The sequence below is a fragment of the Gobius niger genome, assembly GCF_951799975.1.
Source record: "Gobius niger genome assembly, chromosome: 13".
NCBI lineage: Eukaryota > Metazoa > Chordata > Actinopteri > Gobiiformes > Gobiidae > Gobius > Gobius niger.
Genome location: NC_136864.1, coordinates 18,124,287 through 18,140,046, shown reverse-complemented (window position 1 = coordinate 18,140,046; position 15,760 = coordinate 18,124,287). Strand labels below are relative to the sequence as shown.

Here is a 15,760-nt window from a genome sequence, read left to right as displayed (position 1 = left end):
AATGCTGCGGTTGTTGGTGGCATGTCAAAGCTGAAGTAGTTTGCATTGGATTTCCCCACAAACCTGTATTTAACCACTCTGTCCTGGTCTGAACTGATACAGGGCAGATGTGGGCAGCTGGCTTTGCCCAGTATCATTTACCCCTCACCATGGCAACAGGACAGCTGTTTGGGGGAACAGCTAAGCCTCTCACCTACTCGATGCCCGGAAGATGAGCTGACAATAGTAATCTGCAAGTTGCAGAAGTCAAGTGGGCAGTGAGGAACTATTGTCCAAAAAATGAATTGCAGGAACCTTGTGCACGTCCCAAACCCATTTCAGTTAATAAATATATATTAACTTGTGGGGAAAAAAAAGCCAATGATATCCTTCGTATAAGTTAGTTAACTTATACTACTAATACAGACTGAATATCATGGTAATGCAACTGTAAATGAGGTGTGTGTGTGTGTGTGTGTGTGTGTGTGTGTGTGTGTGTGTGCGTGTGTGTGTGTGTATGTTCTTGTACTTACAACTTTGTGAGGACCAGTTTGAGTTTTTAACCAACAGAGTGGGGACATTTTTGTAAAGTGAGGACATTTTAGGTGGTCCTCACTTATTTGAAGGACTATTTTAGGGTCAAGATGTGGTTTTAGGGTTAGGGTTACAATTGGGTTTAGATTAGGGTTAGGATTAAGATTAGGGGCCCTAACCTTAGGGTTATGGCCTGTGTAAAACATTATGTCTATATGAGTGTCCTCACTAAGATAGAAGTACGCGTGTACGCGCGTGTGTGTGTGTGTGTGCGTGAGTGTGTTTCTTACCTCAAACTGTTGTGGTATAGTACGCACACACTTTGTTCTGCCGTGCAGATTTCTCGAACTGTTTAGCTGCAGTGCATTGTGGTTTGGTTTGAACCTTCCCACTCAAACTGAATGTGGTAGAGGTGTAGGGCTGCAAACATTTGTAGCTGTTGTTTGCCACTGAAGGACAACTGAATTTCTCCTTGTGGGGATTAATAAAGTATATCCATCTACTGTCAGTCTATCTACTGAATCCATCCATCAATCAATCAATCAATCAATCTAAAGTACAAGTTGCAACGGCTGTGTGCCACTGTGTCACAACTCTAAAATGCTCATAAACAAAAAACAAAACAAAATGCAAAGTCCTAAGAAAATACTGAGCTTTAAACCGGGCCATAAAAGTACTTGGCGGCCTGAAACAGGTCTCAAGTAGTTTAAAAAAGTAAGTTTTAAAGGGCTAACATAAAGATGGACAAAAACGCAAGTAAGGTAACATTGTCTTAAATTATAGAAAGATAGAATTTCAGAGGTGGGAGAGTTCCACCATGGTACCAATTTGTAACATACTATGTTAACTCTACACTTGATAAACCAGTTTATATATATAGCTCATCTATTACTACACATATTGAATAAAACATTTATTTATACATATATATTTATTTATACATAAATACACACACACACACACATATATATATATATATATACATTATATATATACACATATATACACATAATACATATATATATATATACACATATAGTATATATATATACATATACATTTTATATATATATACACACATACATATATATATACTGTATGTGTGTGTGTGTGTGTGTGTGTGTGTGTGTGTGTGTATATATATATATATATATATATATATAAATAAGATAACATTACATAAGCCAAAATGTATTCATATTCCAAGGTAGTCGATAGTGTACAATTATATATATAAAACAAGAACAGCATACCCTTAAATGAAGCTCTCTTTAATGATCAAATAGAATAGGCTGAATGAATTTTACCATGGCCCATTCTGTTCACCACAGTCTGCTAAACTGGGTCTCATACTAGGACACTGCCTGGCGCTAGCACTATAAGGTCAGTGTGGCACATTTAGTGTTACAGCTGCAGGATAAAAAAAAAAAGCATGTTGTAAAAGTCTGCTGTGGCCTAACAGATCTGTGGTAACCGCTTTCAAACCTTAGTCAACCAAAATGTCCAAATACGAGGATTATAGCACAACAAGAGATGATTTATTTAGTTTAAAAATATATTTACAAATGTGATCACAATCACATAACAAATGAAATGAATTGTTTTTTTCTGTTTTTTTTATAATGATGCACTTGATATGGTTTTCGAACAGACAAAACTTATAAAGACAGTAAAAAAAAAAGTCAGAAAACAGAAAAATGATATCTTCATAAAATGACAAGGTCCAATAGGATATAATACTGCAACTCTGGGGAAAAAACATTGTTGGGCACATTTGATGTCTTTGACGAAACATGAGGCTGAGGAAACATTTGCCGTTTGTGAAGGCACATCCTGTGTCACTTGCACTTTCACAAGGCAGTCAGTTACAGAAAATTGTTTAAGACAAAATCCCCACATTTCTCCATATGTACATGATTCATTTAAAAACATGTGTATCCGAGATGAACACACTTCAGGGCAGGAGTGAGAGTTGAAGACTGCGCCAATAAATCCACTTTTCATACCGTAGGATACACACAGACGGTCGGTAACACTATGAAAACACTGCTTTGCATGGGTAGGTGTTTATGTAGTAAGGTCTGCAGAGCAGAGCCGCTTTGATAGCAGAGCAGTAAAGTCTTCCAAACAGCCCTTGGGTTTTCTCCTTCTGTCCGGGATGTGCAGCAGCCTTCCAAAGATCGTAGATATCTTCCACGTGACCGTGCGAGGTCATCATCTGGCTGTAGATACAGGTGTGATAGGGGGCTTTACCCTCACCTGAGAAATACACATGCTCCTGAGGAGAAACACCGACAGCATTGGCACAGATGCCCATGAACACATCATCAATATGAAGTGATGCATTCAGGGTCAGGGTGGCATGATAGATTTTGTCTGCCACATCACTTGAAACCACATAGCCCGCTCCAGCTGTGTAGTCAGGGTAGGATAGCCACTGGTACATGTCATAGGGCACATAGTACTTGCTGCTTTTGCTTCGTACTGGTGGTGACCCTCTGTGCACTTTGCCCACCCACAGGTCAGTCACTCCTTGGCGGGTCATATCCTGGAGGTACTGCACCAGGTTTGGCATGTGCACAAAGATGTCATCATCTGCTGTCATGAGGAATCGAGCGTGAGCGCAGCGCTTATGCATCCAATGGAACTGCATGAGCAGCTTCAGAGTTAGGTTGTGGAAGGAGTCAAAGAAATCCTGTTGGATAAGATCTTGGTGAAGCTTGTCCTCAAACTCCAGCTGCTCCTGAGGACCAAAAGCGCCTCTGTATGGGCTGTAGTTTGAGGGCACTGGAAATCCCAACACAAATAGCACCTTGACTGTGACACCCAGTGAGTTCTGGATGAATGTTTCATTGCCCCATGTGGATCTGATAGCATTTCGCCGCTGAGCGTTCTCGGGGGATGTTTTCACAAAGAGTAGCAGCAATACATCTTGGTTCTTGCACTTTTCAGGATGGTCCAAAAGGTATGGAAAGTTACTGAAGCGCAGAGCCTGCTCTCTTGGGATGGTGAGACTCTTGTTAACCAGACTGAAGCGGTTGACCAGATAGCGAAAAGACACAGATTTGACGTGGCTGACAACAGAGGTATCAAGCTGCTCCCAGCACAACATGACCACGGACAGCACAAGGCAAGTGCTCATCAGCTGCACACATTGGCATTTCCTCAGCCGACGGAAGGTAACAAACATTATGATGGTTGGTCACCCACTCGTGATGCCTTTACATACATACATTACTTAAGAGAAGTAGAAGGAGAGGCAGAAGAGTTGGGAGTGGTCATCAGAGATGCTCTAGTGTTCAAGTGCGATATTTGGTGAACCCATCCTCATTAGAGGGGTCACTGCTGGAAAAGGGCTCCCATCACAGTCACTCGTCCCATAAGCCAAGACCAAGCATTACATTTTCACCATCTGGGGACTAAAGAAACCAGAAGAAATTATTACAATTGTCATTGAATAATTTCTGTATCAGATATTTTCTTTTTTAAACCAACCTTTGTTCTGCCAGTACTTAATTATTTTTGCATTTCTATGGGTACTTATTCCTTTCTAGTCTGCTTCGAAAATATTTTTTTTTGTTGGCCTCTTTGATGATCAATTAAAAGTTAAATGATAAAAAAAAAGCTAGGCTAAAATAGCAAATATTTTATAGGCCAACAGAAATGAATATGCAAGCGTACACTCAATTCTTATTAACTCTACATGAAAATGTGTGACAGGAAGCCTCAACAATGTGATAAAAATGAGGTTTCCCACAAAAACAGGTCAGTACGTGTCAGTTCTCAGAATGACACCTGGCACGCACTGACCTTAAAAATGTTATCAACGTGTGCTTTATATCACCAGTACGTGGAAATTTGCAAAAACCTCCGATATTTATTGGTGCCTTTTTACTTCCTGCTCCTTACAGATTTCCCCAGTGGCATCGAAGGATGGGTTAAATGCAGAGGACAAATTTCCCTACGGGACAATAAAGTATACAAAACAAATCATCTAAAATTATTACCACTGTAAAGTTACAAACCATTTTGAGACACATGTTAACAGGGCTGAATGCAAAAGCCAGCACAGCAAATGCAGCCTGTTCCATAATGGAGGGGTTTAAGTTGCAGACCCCCTGAAAACCGCTGAGAGTCATGGAAAGCCCTGCGACACAATGGTCCACGTCACATCAGTGTGTGTGTATAATGCAGGATGAGAATAGGCCGCTTCCGCATGGGTCTGTGCTAACACCATGAGGGGGATCAGGATGGGCCCAGAGCTTGGGATGTCCCAGAGTATTCTTCTTTTAGTTCTTTTAACAGCAGCGGATGGCCTGTGCCTAATGAGGTCAATGATGGGCTTGTTTTGTGTGATTCACACTATCCTCCTCCATGACGCTCATCCTACAGACTAAACTGACAGTAGGTCCTCAGTCAGATACCCATTTGAAACTACGCAGAAGTGATACAGGACAGATAAGCAAAGTTCCTCAATTAATTAATTTAATTTAATTCAAAATATTTTCAATTTTGCACCCACTGAGCAGATCGACATAAATGGATTCCTGAGCAACACACAATTTATATGTGAATAGCGTTGCTAGAACTGTCATGTGGGAACACATGACAGTTCAGGGAAGCAGCAAGAACCAAGGTGCATTTTTCAGGCACATATTCAGGTTACACACAAATGAGCTTACAGCCATTTGTATAATACAAAGTAGAGGCAGAGAAGCTGATCTGCTCAATAACAGGTGCTTCTGTCTTCTGCCAACTATAAATAGAGGTTTCCAATTGTAAGTTCGGTAGTTATGATCATGTAGATTATGCGTCTGTCCTCAGCACTTACCCATGTTTGAACCTTTCGTTCTTCCGCTGCCCCTCTCCCTTAGGCATATTTCTAAAGTCAAAGTTTGTATAAATAGATTTGTAACGCTAACGGGGGGGTGGTGGTGGACACATACCATTGAACGACACTTACCGTTAAAACCAGATCTTCACTTCAGCGTGCTCGGATCCGCTCCTCACAGTAGTCACTTCTGCCTCCCTCAGAGGGACTTTGACAGCACGCTCCTCTCTTCTCTTATGAAGCCACCCTTAAAGTTGGTAGAAAATGTGTTGCCGGTCGCCTTGATGCCTCTGTCCCCACCCTCAAAGAGCGAGTGGGGGTGGCCTATTGACAGAAGCCCAAGTACACACACTCGTAAGCCTGCCCTCTGGATGTCATCCTGGTCACACGAGCACTGGACTGAAGAAACTGTTGTTTTAAAGATTTCAATCTGGAACTACAGTGTTTAACTATTGTACACAGATCTGTGGTAGCAAAAATGTGTAAATTCACATAAAATACAGCCACATGCTTGTCCTGCTGTTCAACGGACTAAAAAAACAAAGGTTAGGTTTTAGGTTGAAATTAATTGCCTTTTTAACCTATTTTGTTTCTCAGTGGCTTTTGAAATGCCACATTTAGTTTGTCCATTTACTTACTACCATAAGACTGTTTTCAAAACGTGAAATCTACAATTAGTAATGTGCCTCTTCAATAGAGACTAGTTCAATTAAATGCATTCCACTGATATTATCAAAATAGATTTTATTCTAGACCTTGAGATCAGATCAGCTGAGTGAGTACAACAAAGATGAGGGGAAAGACAACACAAAAACCTCCCAATTGGTATTTACATGTCTTATTATCACACATCAACAGCTAAAACCCAATTTTATTTGGTAATTTGAATTGATAGTTACAAATAAACCGGAATTATAAAGGTTTTGAGGAATACAAAATCTTGAAGGGCTCTCTGACATAGCAAAGATAGAATTAACGTTAGTACTTTCAGAAGGAACAAAAAGATAGCAAGCACACTTGAATGAAGTGTAAAAAGTTTGTCTAAAAACAATATATTATAAAATACCATTCGACTGTCATAGACATTATTTCAAAATGTAGAACAGTCCAACTGCTGTATTAAAGCAGCCTAGTACAAAATATGTGAACACAAGTGACATTCAGAGCGAAACCTCAGGTACAGCCGGATGCAGTGAATGTGAAGCTGCAGCCGTGTCTGGCTGAGCTTTGAGGATCCCATGTGTGATGGCTTAGAGAAACACACCTGTTTCTCCATTATAGTCTAAAGTGCAAAAGGAAGCCTCACTTTGAAGACAGCTCTTCATTGGCTTGGCTATGACTGTTCAATGGTATTTTATAACTAAAAAGACACTCCTCCGTAATGGATGAGAACAAGCCGTTTTTTCCAACCATCCTTTGACCTACTATGAACAGTAAAACTAAGCCCCCCCTATGAGTGGGGTACAGAAGAGTCTGCTGTAATAGCACAGATATATGTTGAATATGCAGATAACCTTGTTATGTGAAGTTATACGCCTCAAGTCAATGGCTTCACCCTGTTAGACAACCAGCACAGACCTGCCTTAAAAACATCAAGTTCAAAAACTGCATGTGTATTTATGTGCATAGGCCCGACCTCGGCCTGTCTTCATAGAGCACGAGGTAATCTAACCACCTGACAGGCATGGCGAACCATAGGAGCAACAATGTGACAGGGCGTGAAGGCTGTGGACTTTACAATAAAACAGTCCTCAGCTTTAAATGTAAGGTAGAAATGTCTCATGTTTAATGACCAAGCTTGAAAAAGGGCACAATATGAGCAGCCTAGTCTGATTATCATTCAGCACTGGTTTGCAACCAGCCAATAACTGAAGAAATATGCAAAACAGTGGCAATAAATTGTCATTAAAGATGCCGTGACAGGTCTACCTTCAGGACCTACTCCCACCTAATTACTCTTTGAATCAGTTTTCAAACTGCATGTCTGCAATCATTCACACATCTCCATCTACGGCGTCAGAGACAGGAGCAGTCTCTACTCAGAGGCCCAAGAACCACCAAGAACCTGATGTTCAAAAACCTTTCTTAAGTTTGAGGATAAAACGTTGAGAATAGGACACTTTACCACTAAATGAATATTGTCGTAGTAAAGTCCAATACAAAAAGGACCACCTCCTTTCATTCTGAGAAGCTCTTAAGTACATACAGTATGCTTTGAACCAATGTTGGTGAAAAGTCCCTACAGTCTTGCCAACATCAGAGGACGATGTAAAATCCAAAGGTAAAAGAACAATGCTTACCGGACACAGGGTTGGCATATGCAATATGCACACACCAACAAAGTTACATGAGGGATCCAAGAGTGTGATTTGGTTTTGACGAGTTTGTTTCAATGGGCACATTGAAATGTGCTCTCTTGGTCAGTGACAGTTCTTAAAGTCCCTACACACCTCTCATTTGTTGAATGCATGTAGAATTGAAGCAGTCCAGTCTTTAGTGTACACGGGGGACTTCCATTGAGCTTTAAAACAGACCATGGTCAGATGGGACTACAGCAGTGACACACAGGCAGAGCAGTCCGTCCTTTGGGCTATGTACACATTCCCCCAGGCCAGGGTCATTTCCTCAGGTCTAATACACAAACCTAAGAAGATCAAACATGATGTTATTACCTCCAAGAGCCTACTAACTATCTGCCCACATGTTGTCAACTTTACACATGCAAACAGTGATTTTTAATTCAAAAGTAAAATCAGGGCTGCAAACTTGGGCATGGTGAAAAAGGTCGAAGCAGGGGTTAGAGTATGGTTTGGAGCCCCCCAAGGAATTTAGAGCTTATTGTCCTTATTTTCGCCAGCGCCAACAGCACAGGGACTGGAGCAGTTGTCTGGAAAAATCCAGACTCACCGCTGTACCAGCGATTGAGTCTGGTTAGAGTCAAATACATTTCTAGAGCGGAACATACGTAATCAAACAGGAAGCGGAGTAAACCAATCAGCGAAGAGCAATCAATAGTGTTATTATTCTGTGTCAATAGAAAAAAAGTCTCGGCTCTCCTGTGCGCCGCCCGTAGATTGTGATTGAGTGGACTTCCGCATCCGAAATGTGACGCTGCTTGCGAACATGTGACTGCATAGTAAGAAAATGGATTGCACAAGCTCGTTTGAGTTTGACAGCCACGGTAAAAGCGGGTATCCTGCCCAGACCGGCATTCCCTCTGTGTATTATTCTGAATGCCAGGCTACTGGAGCAGGGCTGTTGTGGCGCTGATATGGCCTCATTCGTGCGGTGAACAGTCATCGTTCATGGGCGCCAGTTAATGTGAGCCCTGCCGAAAGGTGGCAAGTTTGCAGCCCTGAAAATTTCCTAAGACAAACTTACAGATCCGTCAGATGCGCTGGCTCCAACTTTGTCTCCTGTGGCGTTCCAGCAAACCTCGAAGATGCCTCCTGTCCCTCGGTAGCTGTGGACCAGCGCCCCCGTCTACAGAAAAGCAGGCACACGGATTAGACTAACTGAACTTTGTGTCATTTAACACACCACAGCATGAGGACAGTGCATCTATGATGACAAAAAAAAGGAAAAACATTTGAGAGATTGTGTTTGAGTCTAAGCCACTAAGGACTAGCTCGGGTCGAATCCAAGTCATGTCACTATAACCTACCCTTAGTTTTATTATTTTCCAAGTAATGTTCACTCATCGCACCCTCCTATGAATTTCAATAGTATTTAACTAACTTTGAACTGAAAAGCTTGGTCCAAGGGTCTCTGGGATTCGAGTACTACAGTACAGTGGTTCTCAACTGGTTCATTTAACTAATAATAGCAAGCATTTTGACCCTGTTATATTATGTCAAAATAATGTCATTCCTCACATCAATGTCTAAGTAATTCAAAAGCTTTACTCAAAAGCTTTCAAAACAATTTATTGGCAGCAAGTTTTAGTAAAGGCATGGGACCCGCTGAAAATGGTTCCATAACCCTCCAGTTGAGAACCACGGCACTAAAGCATGGACATGCATGAGGCAAGTTTGACAATATACATTTCAACTAATCACTAAAGAGACTAATGAGAGGCAAATGTTCTAAATAGTTCGGACCTGTGTGTTCCAGATGTGAACACATTTGTCAAAGGAGCCGCTGGCCAGGTGTCGCCCGTCCGGACTGAAGGCAACGCTGTAGACGGGTTCCTGGTGCCGCGTCAGAGTATGAGTGCACACACCCCGCTCCACGTCCCACAGACGAACTGTGGAGTCAAAGGATGCACTGGCACAGACAAGGAGACAATGGGCATTAGATAAGTACTATGTGTCAAGTGCTTAGTTTAACAAAGACAGGAAATCTAGTCAGATAAAATATAAACAGTATGTTAATAATAAGGGGTTAAGACGGACCTTTTTGGCCGATCACTTTGGCCAGCAAGGCCGGAAATGACAGCCCTTAGGTCATATAATTTCATTAAAAATATGTCATCTTATTAAAAACAATGCCTAAATGCTGGTTATTAATGTGCTACACAAGCGCTTCAATGTGAGTGCAAAAACAACACTGTCATGTTTACTTTTCCTGTAATCCTGGAATTTACCAATACCAGGATTTTTCATGACACTTTAAAGTGCAAAAAAACATTGTTGCGTCAATACACTACTCACATGTACCGTTACTGCCGTAATGTTAAAACATTTGATCAGAAGATGAACATTTATATTTTTAGCAACAAAAAAACGTGTTCTTACCTGGCCAGCATGAGGTTGGCACTAGGGTTGTTGGTCCCGGGGCCTGTGGGGCTCCACTTGATTGTGTAGATTTCTTTACTGTGGGCTTGGAGATCATGGACACATGTGTCCTGCTTCATACTCCAGATCTAAACACAAGAGAAATTAACCTTACAAATCAGCTTCATGACAACTTGTGGCTATGATGTCTCATATTTATCTGACCTTCAGTGTCATGTCGTCAGAACAAGAGGCCAGCAAACTGCCTGTTGGATCCCATTTGATGGCATTCACTTCATTCTATAAAGAGAACATAACCAACACATTAATAGTTAAAACAAAACTAACAGAGGTGGCTGTTCACATCAAAGCAGTGCCTTACCGTGTGTCCCTGGAAGGTTTTGACTGGTCTGTCTTGGCCCAGTTTACACACATGTATGCACATGTCTGTGCTGCATGAGGCAAAGGTGTTGTTGCTTTGCCAATCAACATCCAGAGCAGGAGCTGTGGGAAGGATGTGCTACATTTGATTAGCTTCTTCAATGTTGCTTATAAGTTTAAAAGTGGAGTTCTGGGACATAATTTGAGAATTGGAAATGATTACGCCCAGGCACTGAGACAGCCATAACAGTCGCCATAAGGATTGATTAAGGTTTAATATAGCAGATAGAAAACAAATATGTGGTCACTGATTGATCACTCACCTGAATGGAACGGGAACTGCTGCTTTGCCTCTCCTGTGTGAGCATCCCAGATTATTGTAGTCTGATGGAGCGGAAAAGAGCAGTAAGGAAAATCAGGTTGTGTCAGCTTTCAGTTTATCCTTGTGCTACTGCCCAAGAAGTGTCACTTTTATTACAATATTCTTAAGGGTAAAATTCGGCTAAAGCTTCATTTTTGTCTGTGTGCACAAGATTAGTGTTTTTTCCATACTTTACTGCATTCACAATGACGACAGCCCAAACTGATTTTATCATTGGACCATAAGAACATATGCATTCCTCACCTTGTCTACACCAGCACTGAGAATAAAGTTTCCTTTCTTATTCCACTTGAGCGCAAATATAGGACCTTTATGCTGCCCTAAAGTACTAGCCAAGTTACCTACAACAGAAAAAATGGCATAATGAAATCAGTTCAATACTAAGATTGTTCATAACTATAATTAAGTAACTGAATTTACCGTCTTTTGTCCATATTCTTGCAAAACCATCATATGATCCTGTGGCAAGCAACGTGCCCTCGCTCTGAAAGAAATGGGTGACAATAAATGATACATTTCTCTTAGGAAGGATTAAGAATGAACTCTATATCAAATTGATATTGTGATTTTAATTAGTGTAATAACATAACCACTTTAAGGCAATGAAGGTTTTTATTTATCATTTGAACCAACCAGCTCTTATGATGAACACTGTTTCAATGTAAATTGCCATTTGGTGCGGGGCCAACTTCACGGAGGTCAGCACAGAGCAGTTTAATGGTTTGGAGTTCTTTTCTTTCTTAATATTGTACAAATTCAACGAATGAGTACCACGATGTATGATAGCAGTTTTAGAAGTATAAATTTTACTTATGTCACTATTGTGCGACGCTACTTCTATGATGAACAAAATATTACATTTAAAGTGGAGATATCTTACATAAGCATGGCTTATAAACCTGCTTTTGGATAAATGGCATTGATTTTTTTATGTGACATTAAAACATTAAATCATTTCAGTGCATGGAAAGGACAAATCATGAAGTGTGTCAACTTGCATCTTATTTTCTGGTTTAAGCGCCATCTGTAGGCAGCAGAAGGTTTAGGGATCTGAAAATGTGGAGGATATTTCAAGGCTGGGTCTAACTGTTGTGCAACAAAATCCAGGAAATACAGATTGAAGCACTTCTGCAGTAGAAGTAACAACCCAAATACACCAGATTACTAAGCATGAATAAAGCAAAATACTACTGCAGGTGTTGATGAAGGAACAGGGTCATCTTTTTGCATAAGTTTCTGGGCCAATGTATAAACATTAGATCAGCACTATACAGATCAATTCAAATAACACAATACACTGCAGCGTTTAACACTCTGTAACCTGCACGAGTCTTTGCATGGATATAGAGTACACACTAGTCACAAACCGCAGTAAGTAAGTGGAACTGCCTTGTGCACTCACATTCCAGTCGAGTGAGGTGACGTCTTTGTTGCTGGGTACGTCCTGGCCTCCCTCCCGGATGCAGTGCCTCAGAACCAGCTGAGTGGAGCCGCCTGTGTTGCTCTCACTCAGGTTCCAGATACGAGCAGTTGAGTCTCCAGACCTGGACGAACAATACATCGAACCAGACATTGTTAGCCTTTCGCCACTGTGACCCCCTTCAAAATGCCCATAGTTATATTGCATTCTGACTTGATTTGACTTGTTTCTCCACTCATAGTCAGCCTCATTATAAAGGGAGAACATTGCAGAAAGGGAGCTGCTTAAGTTACAGTCACTGACCCTGATGCGAGCAAGTCGTTGACTGGATTCCAGGCACAGATGAAAACCTCAGATTCGTGACCTCTCAGAACCATGGCTTTACTCTGGGGAATCTCCACATCTCTATCCACCTCCATCATCTCTGAATGGTGATCTGAGAAAAGGAAAAAAGAAAAGAAACAATCTTATACTAAGTTATAATGAAAGCTATGTGTCTATTTAGGACAGCCAAGCACAATGAAAGGGTGTATGTGGTTGACATACAGTTATGCTTTTTGTTTTGTGACGTTTGGGATAGCTTACTGGCTAAAGTGTGCGATCCATTCTCTTCACCGTTTGCAGTGCCCTCCCCATTCTTGGCGCCTCCCTGCGACCCACTGCAAGCCGCTGCCTGCTGCTGCGCTGCCAACTTGTCCCTGTATGCCTGCTGCCTGGTCTGGACCACATCTGGCATCACGGCATCGATGAGAGACAGGGACTCAATAGGCCTCCCATCAAACAATGTCCCATCCTGCACACAAGGGGGTTATGAGGAACATGAACACACAGTCTGCCATTATAGAACCATTAAATTGTAAATGCCTTTATTTGTTTTCGTTTTAACAAAGTTCAGCACCAAGAGCAATGCGTTTTCCCCACACACTACCCTGGGTTACACCAATGAGGCTCAGTCTCACAGAGGTCAGTGTTTTGATCAAGAAATTGTGAATTTGCTTAATTGTTTAGCTCTGTCTAAACAGCTACCCAATGCATCAATGTATAGAGGGTCAATAAATGAGAATGTGGTGTTAGTGCAGTACCTCATTGATGCTGACTTCAGCCTCCACATACTGCAGACCCTTCTGGATGATGGATATAAGGGCAGCAGGGGGCACCAGGGCTCCATTGATGTTAGACTGGCTGATGTGGCTCTCTATGCCAAAAGTAAATGCAGAGTGGGAGAAGCCTAGAAGGAAATAATAAAGAATTTCCATTTCAAACCAAAGGTTTGGTATAAAATCAATAATACAAAAATAAATATCTACCTGACTCCTGCAGATATCTGTAAACCAGGAAGTTAACCTCATCGCTGCTGATGCTCATTTTGAGTCCAGGTGATCAAACCATTGGGTCAGCACAGGAGAGGGGCCTGCAAAGAGGGGCAGAGCCAGAGCTTGTGACAATCATATAAAGCTGTACAGTTAAAGAGATCATCGTCTCTCTGGAGCATTAACATTCTGTAGTCACATAAATAGATAGTAAGAGACACGACATGGAGGGCATCGAGCCAGGCGTTACTCTAGGAGCTCACCCAAGTGGTACACACATGGAAACCAGAGAAGTGGTTATTAAGAACACAGAGACTGACCTACATATTAGAGCTTAAACAAAGGCAGTACATGCACCTTTTGCCTCATTATTATTTTTGTTGGAAATAATGACAGTTTAGTCAACAAATTAGCACAAAATGTTCAACAGCACAATTATTTGTACTTTTATCCACAATTAACAATCAACATTATTGTTATTTGCCAGATGAGCTCCATCAATGACTAAATCTACTGGCTTCATCTTATTGTAAGCCCTCAAAATGACAACTTGTTCAAAAAAAGGGCTGGTTGTCAAGTTTCTTTACACAAAATGCTTTCATTGTGAAATCATCAATTTTACAATCTTGCTCTAACATTTGCAATTGAGTGGTTTTAACCTTAATAAATTATATATATGACAGTAGTTTATTTAAAACGCTACGGCTCCTTTAGTGGAAACGTAATTATCTGTGAGAATGCAATACACTACCCATGTGATCAAGAGGTTTTCAAATCCCTGCCATAGGATTTGTCTCTTCGGTGTGAATTGTTGCCCCTGAAGAGAAACAAAACAAAACGAACATAAAAAATTAATGTTTCATTCCATATAAATCTTAACAAACACAGGAAATACATTTTGAGACGAGTAAACAAGAGAGCACATCTTAAGGAAGCTGTACAAAGACACATGAGCGATACAATAGAGGGTGTGTCCACTTACAATAAAAGGAGGTGAAGAAATTTGGCAATAAATATCTAAAGCATGCAGCAGTGTAATATTTGTCTGGGATGAATTAAAATGTAAATGTAACACTGAAATTACAGCAATTACACACCCAATAGAGAATTTAGAGAGAAGATAGCAACAGGCAATTATTTGCACAAGACAAAAAACTGAATTAACATGCAGTTGCTTTATAATAAATAACACATTGACATCATGTCACTAACTACCAAGTCTGAATCCTCCTGACCGCCTTCATCCAATTTATGCCCGTTCAACCAGATTAGCCCACTCAATCACAATGCTGTTGTCCATATAGTATAACGTTATGTGAACTAAAACTTATTCTACTTTATGCACATGCATGTAATTGTGCGGGGGGAAATCTGGCACGTTCAACTGATAAACCGTGAAGGCTGTCTGACAATTGTCCACATGTCAGCTGTCACCAAAAGAAGAAAATTATACTGAACTTAATCTGGTTTTGAGGAGCAAAAAAAAAGACACACATGCAACCGCATTCACTTACATACACACACACACCGCACAAAAGGAAACAGCACAAAAAAGCGATTTAAAATAAGCCTAGTTAGCAATACTAGGAGCTAGCTCAGTGGAGTTAGCCTATCGGCTGCCCTGTAGCCGTATCCTTCATCACACACGCCACTTAGGCATGGTCCTGTTAACAATTCAGATTTTATACATGAAAGTTCATGCTTTGAGCGCGGGCACAACTCGGCCAACGCTTTTAATTCCACCTATCAATTAATTAGAATGACTATTGTTTATTTCTGTGAGCTAACGTGTACTTTATTACAACAATTGGTATCAAATTAAACCTGCTAACATTAGCAGCTAAACCTAGCATGCCAAGCTAATGACAGACCTGCTACATGTTTGCTACATACCTACTTTGGTCAGTGATTTTTAAGGATGATATCTTCCGTTACTCTAGGAACTACAATATATCATATTTTCTTTTAAGTTGTAATTTTACCGCTTTTTGCAAATATATGCAGTACCGATAGATATAAAATTAATGCTAAAAGCAGGCGGTAAGAGCCCGCATCGGCTCCAGAGACACTCGCCACAGCTCAGTGACCAGACATGAGAAAATGAGCAACTAAAACTACTGTTATTTTAACGAATCTTTTAGTATTGTTCTGTTCATAAATGTTAACGTTTGTGGTAGACTAAATTACTACATGTAAACATATATACTA

General features: G+C 40.8%; 2 protein-coding genes across 4 annotated transcripts; both read right to left on the bottom strand.

The window, feature by feature from the left end:
• Window positions 1-2,435: 2,435 nt before the first annotated feature.
• Window positions 2,436-5,697, bottom strand: b3gnt5b (UDP-GlcNAc:betaGal beta-1,3-N-acetylglucosaminyltransferase 5b). The gene is made up of 2 exons (XM_079569288.1): window positions 5,477-5,697; window positions 2,436-3,932 (listed from the first exon to the last, which is right to left on the bottom strand). The coding sequence occupies exon 2, from the start codon at window positions 3,701-3,703 to the stop codon at window positions 2,549-2,551; it is 1,155 nt and encodes a 384-aa protein (XP_079425414.1). The 5' UTR covers window positions 3,704-3,932; window positions 5,477-5,697; the 3' UTR covers window positions 2,436-2,548.
• Window positions 5,698-6,199: 502 nt separating this feature from the next.
• Window positions 6,200-15,627, bottom strand: tbl1xr1b (TBL1X/Y related 1b; the record flags this gene model as incomplete). 3 transcript variants are annotated; one of them, XM_079568580.1, is made up of 16 exons in its annotated part: window positions 6,201-7,988; window positions 8,726-8,827; window positions 9,445-9,610; window positions 10,081-10,208; window positions 10,285-10,359; window positions 10,442-10,563; window positions 10,764-10,824; window positions 11,066-11,163; window positions 11,243-11,306; window positions 12,225-12,366; window positions 12,546-12,678; window positions 12,828-13,035; window positions 13,325-13,470; window positions 13,550-13,653; window positions 14,304-14,369; window positions 15,446-15,627. In XM_079568580.1, 14 exons carry the CDS (start codon window positions 13,605-13,607, stop codon window positions 7,962-7,964), a joined length of 1,530 nt encoding a protein of 509 aa, XP_079424706.1. In that variant the 3' UTR covers window positions 6,201-7,961. The 3 variants fall into 3 exon arrangements, with proteins under 3 accessions (XP_079424708.1, XP_079424706.1, XP_079424707.1); XM_079568581.1 differs by having other exon boundaries at window positions 15,450-15,627; XM_079568582.1 differs by lacking the exons at window positions 14,304-14,369; window positions 15,446-15,627 and having other exon boundaries at window positions 6,200-7,988; window positions 13,550-13,607.
• Window positions 15,628-15,760: the final 133 nt, after the last annotated feature.

Excerpts from the sequence above, each read along its gene's own strand:
- b3gnt5b (XM_079569288.1), bottom strand. The coding sequence starts at position 3,703 with ATGTTTGTTACCTTCCGTCGGCTGAGGAAATGCCAATGTGTGCAGCTG.